Source organism: Falco naumanni, chromosome 8 (assembly GCF_017639655.2).
Source record: "Falco naumanni isolate bFalNau1 chromosome 8, bFalNau1.pat, whole genome shotgun sequence".
Classification (NCBI taxonomy): Eukaryota; Metazoa; Chordata; class Aves; order Falconiformes; family Falconidae; genus Falco; species Falco naumanni.
Genome location: NC_054061.1, coordinates 33,008,190 through 33,026,741, shown reverse-complemented (window position 1 = coordinate 33,026,741; position 18,552 = coordinate 33,008,190). Strand labels below are relative to the sequence as shown.

The 18,552-nt window shown below is 45.6% G+C and overlaps 1 protein-coding gene across 1 annotated transcript in view; it reads right to left on the bottom strand.

Annotated features, from left to right (window-relative positions):
* The window catches only part of SLC12A8 (solute carrier family 12 member 8), a 54,802-nt gene that overhangs the window by 2,121 nt on the left and 34,129 nt on the right, over positions 1 to 18,552 (bottom strand). The window contains exons 7-13 of the mRNA XM_040604854.1: positions 15,813 to 15,900; positions 14,236 to 14,323; positions 10,980 to 11,126; positions 7,452 to 8,127; positions 6,478 to 6,575; positions 4,126 to 4,243; positions 1,863 to 1,923 (exon numbers count right to left, since the gene is read on the bottom strand). Coding sequence (XP_040460788.1) covers positions 1,863 to 1,923; positions 4,126 to 4,243; positions 6,478 to 6,575; positions 7,452 to 8,127; positions 10,980 to 11,126; positions 14,236 to 14,323; positions 15,813 to 15,900 — 1,276 coding nt within the window. The remainder of the gene's footprint in view (positions 1 to 1,862; positions 1,924 to 4,125; positions 4,244 to 6,477; positions 6,576 to 7,451; positions 8,128 to 10,979; positions 11,127 to 14,235; positions 14,324 to 15,812; positions 15,901 to 18,552) is intronic.

The window sequence follows — 18,552 nt, the reverse complement described above, 5'->3', positions numbered from 1 at the left end:
GCATGAGCAGGAGCCCTGGCATTAGCCAGCAACCCAGCCGGCTGGCTGACCCAGAGATTGCACTGTTTAGGAGAGAGAAATAGGATCAGTTTCTGCCTTGGGCACTTGCCAGTTCCCCACTCAGCCCTCCCTGGCAGGGTCCTTGCTCATCAATGGCAATGGTGGAAGCACCAAGGACTGTGCTGGTCTGGGAACCCACAGGATAAAATGCCCCGGCAACAACAGCACCTCTACCCATGAGAAGTGGGGCTGCTTCTCCGGGAGAGATAGTTTCTCCTTTTCACACCTGGTAACTCTTCATGAAGCCTCACATCTCCACCAGATTCCCATGGGGAACCTCTGAAAACAGGCAGGAGACAGGGCTGAGATGCACCGAGGGACATCCATAATGAAAATCCTGCTCTATCATCATAGCTGCGCCACAATAAAATGACCTGCCACAAACCCGCCCCGACGCCGAGGTGGAACCAGCCAGGCAAGTGCCTGGGATACGAAGCAGTGGGGTCTGACTCAGCGCCATGAGTAATTCTGGCAGCACTGCAGCATGGCCCCACGTTCCCTTTCCCATCCTCACCTGCTCATCCTTGTCATGGGCTCATGTCCCAGTCCAGCAGATATTGTGAAAAGGGGCAGGGAAAAACCCCTTACTCCAAACGACATACCCAGAAAACCAAGCGCACACCCTCCACACCCCCCACTCCTCTTTTGGGTAGTCTGCCTAACCTGGGCTCTCGTCCCTAACGCTCAGGCAACCATGCAGCTTTGTGCCACTGCCATGAGAGGCAGCAGTAGCTGTGTGAACAAAGCTACTCATGGCAAGAGGTGTGCAGGGCAGGCGGGTCCTCAAGGACCCAGTCCCGTATTCAGAGACATCAGCTGGTCTGGTAGAGAGGGATGGACGTGATGTGGGAGAACAGACTCGTCTGCTCTCGGCTACGCCACAGACCTGCAATGGGGACCTGAGAGGTCCTGTCACCCCCAGCTTTTCTCCCAAACCACCTTTGCTACCAAAGGCATGTGGCCATGTTAGAGGGACTGTAGGCAGGGGCAGGAGCTGGCAAGACAGGCATGGGCACGTGCCAACGCGCTTAAATGCCTGGACTTTCATTTCTGTTAAAGGAGTCACCAAAGTTGAAGCTATAACGCTCGGCAGCTCGTGTTGTGCAGTCCTTACTAGAGTGTTCACCTGTCACAACAAAAAAGCAACACAACAGATTGAGAACCTCAAATCCTATTGCATGGCACAGATGGTCACAACCTGCTATGGGAAACCCAAACATGATGGAATTAATAATTAATAGGATTAAAACAGATTAACAAAACTAATTAATAAGCAATCAAACAAAACCTTTAAGGTCTCCTGGGAAGGAAAACCCCGAGACAACGCTACTGTAGTCCCATGCAAACTCAATACTGAACAGTTCCTTCGCTGAAGACCTGTTTTACTGTATTTGCCCCATAGCTATACCTTTCAGTGGATGGTGAGTGGAAGAAACGGAGTCTCCCATTTCTTATTTCCTACCAGATTTTCCAGTTCAACCTCAGCCACAGAGGCCAGGCACAGACCTTTGGGGTAAGATAAAGCTTCAGGCACCAAGATATGGGTGTCAGTTGCCGTGTCCGTGCACCAGGCAGAGGAGGCTCCTGCCACCCCACTTGCGTGGCCTGCCATATGCCAGGCTAAAGGGAGCAAACAGTTATTTTTACCATTAAGTAAGAGTAACTTTGAGCACGCAAGCAGGGCCAGACAGACTGCTTAAGGTAGTGAGCAAGCCAATTCTTCCACCCATCTCTGTGCACGTTAGTGGGCCACGGGAGCAACAAGCACCACCTTGGTCACTTGCCAAGTGACTGGTACCAACCTGCACAAGGTGATCAAAACCGACTTAATCCAGCCAAAGAAACTGAAATTTGCTGCTGCTCCTGCAGAGAAAAGGCACGAGAAGTCAGTATGCTGCTAATTCTCTTATAATAGCATTACACCATTGAATTTTTTGCATAAAATCTTGAACCAGCTTGCTTGTTATTAGCCTTTAGTACCCAAAGATTTCGTGATGGCAAGAACACTCCTACAGCTTTCCCACACGCTGTGGCTTTTAAACAATTGTCAAGAAATGAACCCAAATTCCCCATGGAGAACAGCTATCCCTTCCCAGACCAACAGCTTGTTAAACCTCAATAAAGCTGTGAGCAAAGCCCAGGCACCCACTGGGGTACCTTTTCCTCCCTGGACCGCAAAGATCGTTCCCACTGCAGGGATGGGGAGACAGGAGGAGCCATTCAGCTGACCTCCGCCGGGGTGGCTGTGGTCTCACCATTCATTCCCTCTTGTCTGACCCTGTGGCTGGCTTAGCTCATTACACCAACACTTTTTCCTCCTGATTTCTCTGTAGAGTCATGCATTGGCTCATTGCAGGGGCAGGGAAGTGCCAGAACTGGCAGCAATAGCAGCAGGGGAACTTTGTGGTGAGGGACAGGGAGGAGAACTGAGACCCAGCAGTGCCTGGTGGATTTGGCTTAGGCTGCTGGAGAGCAAGAGAGAGAAGGGGGTAGTTGTCAAAATCTCAGAGCGCTTCTGCCCCCAAGGTCTTCATCTAGTCCTTAACCCCGAGCATCTCTCGAGCCAGTGTCTCCCAATGACAGGAGGGTCGTCCAGTCCTTTGGAGAACAAACTCACAGATCATTGGATGCCTTGTGATCACAAAATAACGCTCACTCACAGCCAAATAAAAATCAGACTGAACTTTGAGAACTCATTTCTTTTTCTTTGCCATGCATTGTTTTACTGTATGCATGGGAAAGCATGTGCAAAAGAAACCAAGAAAAAAATGTCTAATCATGCTGCTTTTTCTCAGATCACCTTCCAAAATCCTTTACACACTGACTGAGAAATTCTTGTTAAGGTCATTTTTGGTAAATATTTCAAAAGCAGAAAACAGGGCTATAACATAGTGAATATACAAAGGCAAAGAAAACTCCAAAGCCTGAAAACATTAACTGTGTTCTGTTTAATATCTGGGGGACATGAAAAACTTTGTTAAAAGATGTATTTCAAGAGATACAAATTAGCAAGTACTACCTACCATCACAGCTCTTTTCTACTATCCCATACAGATACATACAAAAGTCACTTCAGAGTAGGAGAATTGCTGAGCTATGTTTTGATAGTTACTGAATGACAACTAGTTTTCGGTTTCTCGTTGTCTGGGTTTCTGAAATCTAGAGCCTGCTTAACCTAGTGTCTAATAATCTTTCATCAAAATAAACCTGGGTAGCTATTTCTTCATTGCCTAAAAGATGTATGAACTCAGGTTCTTTTGACTTTTCTCATCTTGGACAAAAAACGGCACATCCACGTTATTTATGCACGCACACACCTACATATGTATGTATGCACCTACATACGTATGTATGCTTAAGTACATGGGTACGTGCACACTATGTGTGCATCACTCTCCCCCTTCGGAGACACAGACCAACGCAAACCCCTCCCATGCCCATGCCAAGGAGCTGTAGGCTCTCACAAGCCACTTTCTGAATGTGCTTCACTGTTCAATTTTGAATTTGTTTAAGCCGATCACATGCACAGACCTTTCCAATGCCCTCTGCCTTGAAGTATTTTCCCAGATTACATTCCCAACATATTCAGCCTGGTTAGTTCTGGAATCAAAAGGTTCTCTTGTTCTGCAGTTATGAATGCTGAGATTTAATGAGATACTCATCATAATCCCCATTTTCCTTGAAGTTTTCTCAGGTGGGTTTAGATCGATTAAGTTTATTAAAATGTATTTACAGCAGATTTTTCTCATTGCTGTGATACATTTACAATCTGCCATCCCTGTTAAGTTCTAGTACTAGTATCTGGATTTGCCATTTAAAGTGCAACATAAGAAAGCAATAAGTACAACAATCAAACTATCAAACCAATGCTAGTTACAGTTAGGATCCAATAAAAAATTAAACAGTCGGAGAGAAAATGTATTAAAACTGGCAGTGAAACAAAACCTCATCATTCACAGTGTCACCTGCATATTAAACACAAGAGTTTCAACTCCTAATTAAGTTAAATTAAAGCTTAATGAATTTTTAAGCAGTTTAATAATAATAATAAAAAAAACAACTCACCAAGGGGGAGTCCTGGGCTCACTTGGCCGATGTAGAAATACAGAATAACCGCTGCACCCAGGCTGACGAGGGTGTAGATCCACTGAATGACAAACATTACAATGAGGGACACGACGGCCTGTTGAAAAGACATGATTTGAGGTTACCCCAGAGTCCGTAGATAATACGATGATAACAATTTGCCAGTCCTTTCTCTGCAAAGCCCAGGGGCTTCACTGCCCCCATGGCAGAGCTGGCAGCGCAGTGCCCATGGGGGGCTGCTGACCTTCCACCACAGCCTGACGCTGGGTCAGCAGCTTGTTCCTCTGCCTGGCAAGAGGAGCCTGCAGCTCTGATGGAAATTCTCTAAAACTGAGGCAGTGCTGGGGCCTTCAAGTTGTTATGAAAGCAGTATTAAATGCTCTTTTTTGTTGTTGGTGCCAGAAATACTGCATCTTCATTTTAAATGCATGCAAAACCAGTGCTTTGATGGCATCTCCACACCTCTGTCTTTCTCAGGGTCTTCTTGGGAGAGAAGACTTGCTGTGTAAGAGACATGCACTGTCAGGACCCAGGAAGCAGCTGCTCAGAATTATCCTGAATGAGTGTTTCCTTGTAGGTGTCTCCCTCCTAGTGATGTCCTGGGATGGGGACACCACAGAGGCCCTCCTTGCACAAGACCTGCTGCACAGCCCAGGTCCTGCCCATAGGAGGAACGATGCCAACTGCAACCATGCAGGTGGATGGGTGCTCTGGGGCACTGGTGGCTGAGGCTGGTGGTGCAGCAGGACCCCTGGGGAACCACATCCTCTCCTGCCTGCAAAACCTCCACGGCGCGTGGCTTTTGGCCACACGCAAAGCATTTCCACCCAGTGTTATCTGAAAAGATTTGGGTATGGCATGGCTGAGGTTTCTTGGTAATGAGGTTCCTGTTACAGGGAGCCTCATTTGACCTCACTGTTAAAAGGAGGGACAGCACAGGTTTATGGTGTCATCTTCAGCAGCAGTGAGGTAGCAGTGAAAGTGAGCTACACCGAGTCCTAGAGGCAGCATGGTTCTCTGCTTGAGCTGTTCCAAGAGGAGTATCCAGAGGCTCACCAGCTCAGGAGGCAGATTTGGCCCAAAGCACATACAAACAGGGGCAGGGGTAGCATCTTCATAGCTGAGGTTAGGAACAGCATGCAAAAAGCGAGCTAAATGAGTCCAGGCTGACATAAACAGTGAAGCTCAAAGAGAGAGGTCAGAGGGGAGAGGAGCCAGTGATTTTATTTTGAATCGTTGATCCCTTTTCAGCTCTGCTGCAACCTCCTCCCAAGTCTGGTTATTGACAGGAAACCAAATCTGCTTTAATGAACACATCAGTCATCTCCATAAGCAAATTCCCCCGCGAAGGCAGAGAGAACCGACTGCTCCGTGATGACAAGTGCTTGGGAACCACATTAGTTACCGAGCCCAGAGACAGCTTCATCACACAGCCTCCTGCAGAAGCCTCCACACCACCCCACCGCTGGTGCTGTGACCCCTTGCCAGGAGCTGGCTGCTGGCAGCCACAGCAGTGACTTTGAAAAGTAGGTGTCGAACTCCATCTGAGGATTACACTAAAAGGGTTCCGTGTGTTGTTTGGGTGGGTTTGTTACATTTTACACACAGCTATGAGATGCCTATCCATGCAGCACAGCCATATGGTTCATTCACTATGCATATGTGACCCTTTCCTTGTCATCTGCCCAATAATCCATCTTTCCAAAAAGAATTTAAATGTCTTAAACTCCTCAGCGGCTTGAGATAGAAGCTATTTAAAAGTTATTTATTTTTTAAAGTAACATGCTGGAAGAATGCTCCACTTCCCTCCCTCAAAAGATGGAATTTCGCAGCTGGGCTGCTGGTATCAGGAGGTCAGCACTAATGAAACCCCACCCCGAGCTTGCAGAAACTGGCTCATAAATAAAAACACCACAGCTTTGAAGCTGATGCCTCACTCCATCCCATGGCAAGAAAAAGCCAGCTAGCACAGGGTGAAAAGAGGGACCCTGATTTCTTTCCCACCCAGCCATGCAACTCTAAAGTCCTAAGATGACAGATTTTGAATTTGTATCTTTTTGGTTTGTTTTTTTTATTGGGTTTTTCTTGGTTTGTTACGTTTTTTTGGGGGGTGGGGTGTGTTCTGCTGTTGTTTTAATTAATATGCCATCTGGCTTTCTTTGAATTTGAATTGCTGGATGCATGTTACCTTGAATACTTAACTCAGGTGACCTGGAATAATAGAATCAAAAGCTGTTTTAAAGCACTAGAGTGTATTTACACTGCAGTAAGTGATGAATTTCCTTCTGTTTTCTACAATCACAAACCAGTGCTCAAAATAAAATTACTTACACCAGCAAAGGAAACCCAGTGATTGCAGAATTTGGAGTAGAAGGATTCTGGTGTTTGCTGAATTCCCAGCTTTGGATTTTGTTGTTTTATAGATGATTCTACAGGAAAAAAAAAAAAAAAAAGAAATACAAATAAAAGAAGAGACATCAGAAAGGAGCTATAGTGTGGGGTTTTTTCCTCCTACTTTACATTACCAGATTCCAGAAAACCAAATAAGAAATTCTAGTTGACAGCTGGGTATGGCAGAGTTAGACCAAAACCTCTAAAATGAAAACAGAAAAGTGCAAGGAATAAACCAAAGCTGCCAGCTTTGGTACTGAGTCCATTGGAAAGCCACATCTGCCTGTCTCTGCCTCAGTTTCCCTATTTGTGAGAAAAGAAATAATATTTTTCTCCTTTGGAGGGGTTTATGAAGCTTAATTGTCTAATTGGTGATAAAACACTACAGCACTGAGATGACAAACTCCAAGCAAAGACACAGTATCAAATACTCACATCACCAACAAAACAAATACAGACTCTTAGCTGCAGCTGTCGAATTACAGACTCCATCTGTGGTGTGAGGACCGCTGCACTTTGACAGCCTGAGTTTTAGACTTGCATGACTCCATCCCACCTACCCCACGCCAGGATGAAGGAAACCCCAAGATACACTCAAAACCTTTTTAAGGTAGAGCATTGAGTGTGCATGTGTAGAATAATGAGTATATAGTAAACAACCCTACACTAAATATAGTCCTGCCTGCTTTCCTGTGATTAATCTTCCATAGGAAATTGCATTGGAACTTCTCCTCTGATGCATTGCAATGAACTCTACCCTCACCTGGAATAAATGATATTATTGCTATGAATCACTGAATGACAGCCCTGTATAAAGCTAGTTTCACACTTGCCTTCAGGAAAGCACCAGAAGGACCAAGGTTATAAATCATTCCCCCATAAGCATGGAGCTGTCCATCTCCCACAGCCCTTACCTTCTCCCCTCTGGCCAGGGAGTGCTGGCACCTCGCCGCAGAGCTGCTCCCCCTGCTCCAGCAGCCTGGGGGACCACTGGGCATCTGCAGAGAGTGATGAGCATGGATTGGCATCATGCTGACAGCCCTCCTCAGCCAGGTCCTGCCAGCTCTCCTTGCGGGGCTCCACGGTCTCATCCCAGCCGTACTGAGCCAGGGGAGCATCATGATGGACATCCAGGAGAAAGCTGTCGTGTAACGTCTGCTTGGCTGGCTTCTTTGCCTTCTTTTGTTTGAGCTTTTGAGTTAAATTCTCAGCTCCTCCTTTTTTGCAAGTACCTGGCTCACTACGAAATGGTTTAAAAAGCTGGTCCATGTCTTTTCTGAATTCCAGCAAGGTACCATTTGATCTGCTTTGAATTACTCCATCTGCTGCATGGCTGGAAGGCTTGTTGAAAATTAAAGGCTGGGAAACGTGAGCAGGTCTAGCATTTCCCATCTGGGTGTTGTCAGGTTTCTGCTGAACTTTGTAGCTCAAGGAGACTGAGAAATAGGAATAGTCTACAGCAATATATGTCAGCATGAAGTTGATGGTGACTATGGGAGCAAGAACATTCACTTGCCCAATGAAGACGAAAGCCATGGTGATGAGACTTGTTAAGCAAATCGCAGCCACTGAAGTCTTATTGGGTCCTTTCTAGTTCATAAACAAAACAATCTCACATTTAAATCAATAATCACGAGCCTTACCATGAGGATTCCCCACTTGCTCAGGCACCATGGGTGGTTACCTTGGCAGTCTGCAGTACCCCCTTAGTCATGAAACACGTGCATGCATGTGCAAGCAGAAGCTCACCAGCTTAATAAATTCAAGAACAGGCTGGAAGCCAAAAGCTGCTGAGCTCCCACCTCACCTCCAAGCCTTACTCAAGCTTTGCCTATGGAAAATTCATCCACTCTCACTCCATACCTCCACAGTAAAACAATGCCATTAAAGCAGCAATAAACCTTCAGAGAGATTTGCAGGGCTTATGGGAAGTCTGGCAATAAAACGTGTTAATTAGAGGTAACTGTTCATCTCTAATTTCTCTACAGGACTCCGCATTGCTGCCTACCTAAAAGGCTCCCACATGCTGTCATTGGAAAGGCTTCAACTGCCAGACACAGTCAAGGAAGGTCTGCCTGCATGGAGCAGTGCCACCTTCACATCAGCAGATTCTGGCCCTGCCCTGACAAAAAGCTGAGCTAAATCCATGGTCTGCTGAGCCTCTGCACTTGGGCTTTCCCTCTTTTCACCCACCTAGGCCGTACCTGGCCAGCGGCAGGAGGAAAGCAGCAGAGGTTAGGCAGCCCAGGATGCTGGAGGGTGGGAGTCAGCCCCCAGCAATGCCTGGCGTGTGTCGGGAAGGCAGGCAGCCAGGAGAAACACTGCCTGCCCTTCTCCTTTGGGGTGGGGTGAAGGCAGGGGAAGGAGGAGGAAGAGAGAGACAAAGCAAAAGGCACTGGGGATGGAAAGATTTGAGCCATCAGCTCATGAACTTTAATCCCAGGCTAAGGTGCCCTTCCTTGGAGCAGGCACTGTCTTCCTGTACCGGTATCCAAGGAGCCTGTGCAGGCTGCTAAAGACCTCACTGGAAAATATCTTACAAGATATCTTACAAAATATCTTAGGTTTTCACTTACTGCATGTGCTGCTTTAATAAACACACAGCTCAAATGGAAACTATTCCTATTACCTTTGCTCTTATTTATTAATAGAAAAGGGGACCAGTTCTGGAATTTACAGCTTTTCATAATGAAACAGAAATACATCTCGGAGACAAAGGAACACGGCTCTCAGAAAGCATCTTCAGTATCAGAAAGATGTACGGAGACAGGGAACAGATGGGACGATCCCAGGATCCTCTGGCTTGTGTTTAGCTCTACAGAAAACACTCATGTTCTTCCCATCAGCTGGGGTTACAGTGACTACAACACTTCCCTCAGCCACAGAAAAGAACTGATGTGGAACAGATTGGTAAAGGCAAACTAAATCTATTAACTCCCCATAAACCAAATCTAGACAATTTTCAAAGGTGGCAGAGAGAAGGAAGGAAGAAAAGTGATCTGCCTTTGACATCTCACCTCTTTTTGAGCCCTTCCCATCATGGCACTCTGCCCGGACAGAGTTCAGAACAGAAAATCTGACACAAAGACAGAAAATTCTCAGAGAGGTGAGGGGATCAGCTTTACAGTCAACTTTGTTAAATCACTGAGAATTTCACAAGGGTTGCCAAGGGGAGAACAGCTTGTCCTAGGATCACCTGACAACTCCTTTCAGGAGCTGGAAGTTTTTGCTGTCGTTATTGTTCCTGTTTCCCCTATATTTATTACTTTTTATTATTATTCTTGCTATTGATATGACTTGACTTTTACTTTGAGAAACATAAAATAAAGGATAGAAAATTATCATACTTATAAAATGTTTAAATATTTTAAAACATTCATGAATACCAATATTGTAAAATATTTTTCTGTATTTACAAGCTGCTCTGAAGAAGCAAAACGTTGTAAGTTTTTTCTAGCCACCTGATACAGCTAGGTACTGTAGGCTACTGACAGTGATGGAATTATTTTCTCTCTATTTACAAGAAGAGAAACCCATTACAAATAGTTTGCTCTGAACATATAGCTCAAGACTACGAAGTCCTTAGTGACTGGTACTTTGATCTCAGTAGAACAACTCATGTGAATAAGGATTATTTGTGAGGACAAGGACAAAGCCCCTTGTCATACTCAAAGCAATACTTGTTTCAAAGTATATCTAAAGATTAGCAGCCCACTAACTTAACCTTTCAAATCTTTGTTTTTATTTTATAGTGTCCAGAAGGCACCTTATCTTACAGAGAAGTGTACTCTTCTCCAGTGCACACAGACCGAACCCACAGCACCACGACTAGTCATGTACTCAGCTATGAGGTTACCAAAGAGGATAGGAGCAGATTAAAGAAAACATGCAGCAAAGAAGAAGGAAAAAAAAAAAAGGCACCAGCGTAGGTAAGGCGTTTGCAAAAAAAAAACCCAACCCCGCCCCCCCCAAAAAACCCAGGCAAAGTTATAAGTGGCTCTTTTACAGAGAACATCTCGAAGAAGCAGGTCCAAGGGAGGGAGGGGACCAACAGCATCCCAGGAAAGACTGTCTGTGCACAGGGGCAGGACAGACAGTCCCAGGTCAGGGTGAAGGGGTGGGTGAGTGGGATGCCGGGGTGAAGCAGGGCTGCTCCTGCATGGTGCTGAGCCCCACAGGAGGGCTCAGGGCAGAGGCGGTGCAGTACAGGGGACAGGCAGGGGAAGGACCACAGGCAGCTGGACTCTTGGTTTTTTCATAAAACCACCCATTTCCCAGCTTTTCTGACTGTGCATAGGGTATCCGACCCCAAGTCTTCCCCTCCCTGCATTTCATACACTTCTCATCTTACCCTACAGACACATAGAAATCCTGGCTTCTTAAATCACCAGTTTTCCTTCAGGTGAAGGTTTGACAGCAGTGTCAGAGAAAGCATGACTAACCCCACGTCCAAGAAAGGCGAGCATGGGGATCACATTCTCCTGGGCGATGCACTGTAGGATCCTGGGTGCTCCATATAGCCCTCCCATGCAGGAAGCCAGGGATGAGATGTACAGCCCTAGCAAAAACAAGAAACCCACCAAGGATACCTGGAGGAAGCAGAGAGAATGCAAAGTTGATTATATTGTTCTTTAAAGATGCCTGAGCAGTATTAAATACATGTAATTTAAGAGATCACATATATTTTGTAACATTGCTAAATGAACAGAGCGAGCACTGGGAAAGCACAATTTAACTGCTCTGTGGCATAAAGTGCAAGCAATTAATACAGGAAAATTATCCCATTAAAGTAATTTAATACTGAACATCCTGTACCAACAGAGCCATTTGACAAGCTCATATCCAAGAAATTCTTTGTCCCTTAGAGCAATTGCAGCAAAGCAGCAGCTATTAGATTCCCCTTAAGTGACTGGAAGTGAGTTTATTTCAGGAGGGATCACTTATATACAGAGCACATCATACAGGAAAAGCTGCCCAGGCTTCCAATCATCCAAAACAGGAAGACAAATCCCTGTGTCCCAGAGGGGAAAACCAATCCTGAAAGAAAACCCACAGTAAAACCAAATTAAAATTGCCACTTAAACAAATGGCATCTCAAAAAATATGCTCCGAAGGATATAATAGAATGACCTTATTTTCCTGTCTTCAATGAGAAAAGAATTTCCTTTGGCCAACATGAAACTTCAAAAAAATCCTTAAAGTCATACTGCTAGCAAGGCTGAGTTTATTACTGGTTTCCAGTGAGCACCCTTTCGCATGGGGAGCATCTCCCGCAGGCGTGGAGGGACAGGAGGGCAGCTCACGGTCTATCCCACAGAAGCGAGCACTGGGGTCTCCCTGTGCAGGTCCCCACTGTCAAAAGCTGCAAGCACAGGCAGCTTATCTAAAAAAAAACACCCAAATACACCATATCCCACAACATGGACACTGTGCAAGAAAGCTTTGAAACGGGACTGCTCCTGGTACCGTGGTGTAACGACGTCAGACACAGCCAAGAAGACTAAGGTCATGGGGCACCTGAGCTGTCCCCAAGTCCTGCGGGACCACACAGGTCTGACAGCCAGCAGCCAGGCACAGAGGAAGGCAAGGCACGGTGGGCAACATCAACACAAAGGCCAGGCGGGGAGAAACCCCCTGGTTTTGGTCCAGATCCATCCTGCCCATGTTCCACTGAAGCGAGCTGCCGGCGGTGCAGACAGACGCTGGTGGCAGATGTCACTGAATGCGGGTCCCTGCATCCCACCCCTCCTCTCATGGAAAATAAGGTCTAAATGAACATGGGTCCTCCCAGCTTCTGCCCCTGGTGAAGCTAGGTGGCACATGCTTTATTAGAAGGAACTACAAAAACGCGCATGGCTAAGGATGATTCAAGCTACATATGCCTTTTCCTCATCTATGAAATCTGCACGCAGCAAAAAGGAGACTGGGTAACAAGCCATAAAACGCTTGCTGTTTGGGGAAGGCATGTAAAATTAATGTCATCGTCCAGAACTGTACAAACTTCCCACCACAACTTTTCTTCTCCCCATGAAAATCCACTTGGCTTTGTGAATTTTATCTTGTGGGACAAAAGAAACTTGAGGCAAAGATGAGCAGATACCAGCTTCCATTAAACCAACAGACAGACGCTCGATGGCAAATCTTCCCCCTCCTCTAACCCTGCCCTGCTCTGAGAAATACTTGGAAGCAACAAACAGTTGTGCCAGACATCATATATTATTTTAGCTGCCAAAAGTGCTTGCATTTAAATGCACTACTTGACATTCAGATCAGGGTTAGAGGGGAAGAGTCCTTTTTACAGAGGCTGATGAAAGGGTTTGCTGGGGGTTTTGAGCACGAAGAGTGTGAACACTTTATAAGAAATTGGCACTTCGAGCTCATTAGAACTGAAATGACTGAATCTCATTTTTATGTTTACAAAGCCAAACAAGTATTGTAAGTGAGAGAAGCACCCAAGCACTCACTCACCTGTGAGTGACAGAAGGGAGAGTTTGGGTGTGTAATGATCTCTCCCCCCCGCCCCTCTCCAAAGTCATTAAAATCTAAAGCAGCTCATAATAACTCAAATCAGCAACATGAACATTGGGACTCCACAAAAATTGTTTTGTTCCATACTAGGGAAAAGAAAACTGAATTTCCTTTTTTGGGGGGGTTTATTTGTCTATTTGTTTTTTTAAATTTAACATCATTAAATATCCTTACAGTCTTCACTGGAAGATTTTTCGTTTCCTCACCCCAAGGGTTTTGAAGTTAAAACACAGCTTTAATGATCTCTTTTTCTTCAGCTGATTCATTTCAAGCTGATCCTTTTAGTTACTGTACTTTTTGCCCACTAACTCACTGACACACAGAGACACTGCCTTAAAGAAGGCAGGCTCATTCTTTTTCCCCCTGAAACAGAGATGATTTTTTTACCTTAGCAGGAAGCCCCACCAATAACTGGTTTATTTCGGGGGCTGAAGGAAGTCTAGAGCTACAATTACTTAGAAAGCCAGAGTTTCAAACTTATATTTTAGATTAAAACCATGTTACAAATCAAATAAATGGCAAACATCTCAATTTTAAATTCATCACAAGAAGTAGCGTCAAATATGGTGAACCCATGATTTTGGATAATGCTAAATAATAAAAAATTTGCCCTTACACATCCCATTTAAAGTAAGACAATGGCACACCAGAATCTTTTACTCTTTCTTCAAAGCCTGCAGTGATAAGGTTCATTGCCTGTAACACTACAAACCTCCCTCGTGTATATACACCCATGTGGAATGTCTTGAGTTTAATAATCCTATTGCTCGCCCTGCAATTACAGCCTGCTAGATATGGAAATGTAAGCTTCGCTTGACTTAGTAAAGATAAGCACTGGGGTTCTTTAGAGATTTCAATTTGGTATAAGCTTTCAGCAAGAAGAAAGAATACATTGAATAAAATACAGCATTTATCATTAGACCACATTAGCATATTTCAGCTCTTAAAGCTATTGCCAGGTGATTATGCCAAGATTCAGCATTACTGGACATGCTGGTGAATGCAAGGCTATTCAAATCAATTGTGCACTGGGAAATCCCCCTGAATTTCAATGAGGGATGTGTACCCAAATTCCTTAGGCTTTCGGAAAAATTCAAGCATTCAGTAAGGCAGATGGCAACCCGAAAGCACCATTATATAAAACAACGCTGAACTATTTGAACAAATTACCTTCTCTGCTATCATGAAGTCATAGCGGAGCGACTGACGGGTACAAATGGCTCCCAGCAAAAAAACAAAGACCATATACAGAAACCACCTGCAAACAATAAAAATAAACATATTTTTTTTCCAGCAAGACAAGACCATTGAGGATTCTGCCCGTTAGCAAAGCCAGGAGACGGTCAAGTACCCACAAGTCAGCTCTTCAATCACTCCGCAGGGGCTGTTCCTGCATGATTTAGCCTCAGGGCTAAATTTAACAGCGGTCCACTTCGTTCCCCACTCCAAGGTGCCAGGGACAGCCGATGGCACAGCACCCCTGTGGGGAAGCTACCTGCACTCTTGATGTGTGCATGGGGGGAACAGCCCAGTCCTGGGGACAAGCTTTTTAGTAGGGCCTGCAGCAATAGGACAAGAGGTAAAGGGTTTTGACTAAAAGAGGGTAGATTTCAGCCTAGATATAAGGAAGAAATGTTCTACAGTGAGGGTGGAGAAACACTGGCACAGACTGACCAAAGTGATAGTAGATGTCCCATCCCTGGGAACATTCAAGGTCAGGTTGGATGGGGCTCTGAGCAACCTGATGCAGTTGAAGGTGTCCCTGCTCCTTGCAGGGGGGGGGTGGACTAGATGGCCCTAAAGGTCCCTGCTAGCCCAATCTATTCTACGATTCTATGACTCTGCAGGCACACAGGTACTCTCACCTGGCAGCAACATGAAACGCCACAGCCAGCTTGTTCCACAACCTCAGTCATGATCCTCCTCTGCTGTCTCTGGCCTTTCCAGCACTCAGGTGGAAGCATAAGCTAGTCTGTCTGCAAAGCCCAGACAGCAGAGATGTGAATGACCACAGTCCACCCATCTGTGGTACTTCTGTGTCCTGTGGGATCCCCTCACTTAAAACAAGCACCAATTTCAGCAGGAGTCCTTCTAAATTGTGAAGATCCTTCCTTTCTGTCTGAATCTTGGTACTCAATTAAAAGTAATCATTTCAAAAACAATTTAGGTGGCAACAAAAGCAGGCAGAAAAACCTACTGAGGTGTTGGGGGTTTTTTAAATATGTAACAGTATTTTGCTACTGGAAAGCAGCGTTTCCCAGGGGAGAGGACTACTTGGGGATGCAGGGCTCCTGTGTTCCCCTGGTCTTGCAGGCAGGTAGGTAATCTCATATGTCTTGGCCCCATTTTCCCAATCATAAAAATTATGGAGGTTTTTTGTATTTTTTTTCTATTTACATAGAAGAAGAAAGCACTTTGAGATCAACAGCAATAAGTGACAAAACCATACACCCCAAGCCTTCGAGAGATTTGCGTCCTGCTCTGGGACAGCCAGGCTGCAGCAGCACAGCCGCCCCAGCACCAGCACACATCCCACCCGGCGGAGGAAGGACTGATCACATCCACATTAATGAACCTCTTTTCTAACCCACCCAGAGTAGGTGGTGGTAATGGATGATAATTTGAACAAAAGCCAGACTTTCATTTTCCAGATGGCTGAGTAATAAAAGGTTGATGGGAATATGGAATGGATTGGTCACATCCAGGGCAGACTCCAAAGAGTAAATCTTCCCCAGTCTATGACTTACGAGGTGCCAACAGCGGCCAGAGACCCCAGGGGGATGTTGGTAGCAGGTTTCTGGAGATCTCCACTCATATTGAAGCCAGCCATCACACCTGTATTTTGTAGACATAAATGCAATTTAGAGTCAATCTAAGTTACAGCATATATAATACACATTACAATACGTAATATAATCTAATCAATCAGTTAATTGATTGTTTCGAAACAGTAACTATATCACTTCAATGCACTGCCACACACACATACTGGCTCACATCGATTGCTTGGTAAGAAACTGCTCATGCCTTTAATAAAAGCAAGCCACTACTAACACATCTACAAAGCACCCTTTGTCCAGTCTGAACAATGCTGGGGAGGGGAGGAAGCAGAAATCTGAACAAAACCCATCTTATCTTAATGCAAACCTCACAGAAGACAGTGCTGTCCGATTGTTGAGAAGAAAAACGCCACCGTTCATCACAGCAGGGCATTCAGCAGGTGGTACTACCCCCCCAGACCAGATCCATTACAGGTCCCTGCATTCATGGGGGACAACCACTGTTACAAAACCGCCTGGCCTGATCGTGTTTGATGACAATCACATGCACATTTAGCAGAGGGAATAACAGCGCTCAGCACGTAGGTGGCACCTTCCAGCCAAGGGATCTGCTTTGGCAGGAGGCATTATCTCTACTTTGCAGATAGGAAAACAGAAGCGGTGAGAGGGCAAGTGATTGTCCCAAAGTCACGTAGAAAACACGTAGTAAGACTAAAGTACTGAACTGTTATTTTAGGCCAGAGTACAGGGTATCATACAATCAGGGACACTCCTTAGCTTAAAAAATTACCATCTAAAGATGCAAGCAAGGGAAACAGGATGGAGCAAAGGATTAGAGGCTCCACATAGAGGCTAGGAGCCCAAGGTAAAAACTGATTAAAAGGCTTTGCCCATAGCTGAAGGAGGAGTCATACCAGACTTGGCAAAAAATCACCACTTCTCTTGTCACATTATCCCAAAACTTGCCCTAGAAGGCTTCAGATACCTGCTATAAATAAATAATTTTTTTTAAAAAAAATCTGTGATTTAGAAACCTGATGAGAATTTGGACAATTTGAAGGCAAGACAGAAGAGCCTCGTTAAGATACTAACTGCTGCCCATCACTGTCCCACCCCTCAGATGTCAGACTAACATCTTCATAAGGACGTGTGGGCCAGCAGTGCTCCTGGGATGGTCCCTGGGAGCCAGGGTGAGATCACCACAGAACAATGAGAAGGAGGATGCCAATACCGCGGCGCTCACAACATCTGCCAGCCCCGGCAGCAGGGGACCGGCCGTGCATCGGTCTGCCACTCAGCTGCCAAATCCAGCAGTCATTCCTCATTTTCAGAGGGTACAAGAATGACTAAGGCAGCTTCTGAGGCCGCAAATCTGAGTGTCTACAGCTCTAAATCAGCAATAACTCATTGCATCTTAAAGCTCAAGCACTGATTACTGTTTGGGAGGGTTTTCTCCCAAGACAAAGGACAGACAGGAGCTGTGGGACAAGCCCCGGAGTAAAGGGGACGAAGCCAGCTCAGCCAGATGGATGCCTTCCCTACAGACCTTGCATAGCCACCGATGGACTGCCAACAGGGAAAAACAGTTGGGTTGCTAATCAAGGAACAGGGGCTCATCCCCCTGCTCTGTCCCAGGCTTTACTGTGCATCTTCATAGCTCCATCTCCCCATCTGCTCAGTGGGCATCTTAACACTTCCCTCCTCACTGTGCTGCCATGCGGATAGCCTGTTAATGAGCACGAGGTGCTCACATGTTGCCAAGCACATCAGCTAAGCATCCAGGGGGTTATTTATTTATTATTAATATTTTTTTCCTCGATGATCTTATTTTCCCCCCTTGATCATTCCACTCAGCAGCCATCTTTTCCTGTCCTCCTCCTACATCACGGAGCCAGAGACCCGACAGCGCTGCCTGGTCCCCACGGGCTCCTGGCATTCCTCAGCTCCTGGAAGAGCTGTCTTCCAGATTCAGACCAGATTTGAATCCTTGACACCATACCGAAAACATTACAAATCAAAATGAGTTCTTAATTTTCTCCTGGAAGACTATTCTGTGGACATACTTCTGAACAGCACTGCTAAAAGCCCGTCAACGGGTGCGCTTTTCCCCAGATAAAGCTTCCAAGCACTGTTCAAGCACTGCTCCTTTTAAACAGCTACACAACAGGCTTATCTGGAGCTGAGAAAAGTTAGAAAAGGCAGAAGTCCATGGAAATGGTCGCAGACATCATACTAAATGAAGTCTCTGGGAAGCACTCTTCAGTGATATGCTACTTTGCAATTCAGGGGCAAAGCAGAAAGCTGAGAATACTCTGAATTTTTCTTCCAAAGGGAGCAAACTATTGTCAGAAGGACAGCTGTTAATCTCATGTGCCTCTTGGCCAAACTTCCCAAACATCTGGCACCACCTTTAAATCTAAAGCTAAAACTAAAGCTTGAGCTTGACTCACCTCTTCCTCATCCAAACTCCTGCCTCAGCAAAGCACTGGGGAAACACCAAAACGGCGTTTTTTGGACTGAATATGAAAAAAGTCGAAGACACGTGAGTCATCAGCACAGCAATGACTTCAGGGCCCAGGCCACCTCACTGCCTCCCTCCCACGGACCCAGGCGTACTCAGGAGCAGCCAGATGACCTGTCAGAGCCCACATAAACAGGACCTTGAGATGGATGACTGACCTCTTGCCCGGCAGCAGCTGGGGGTCAG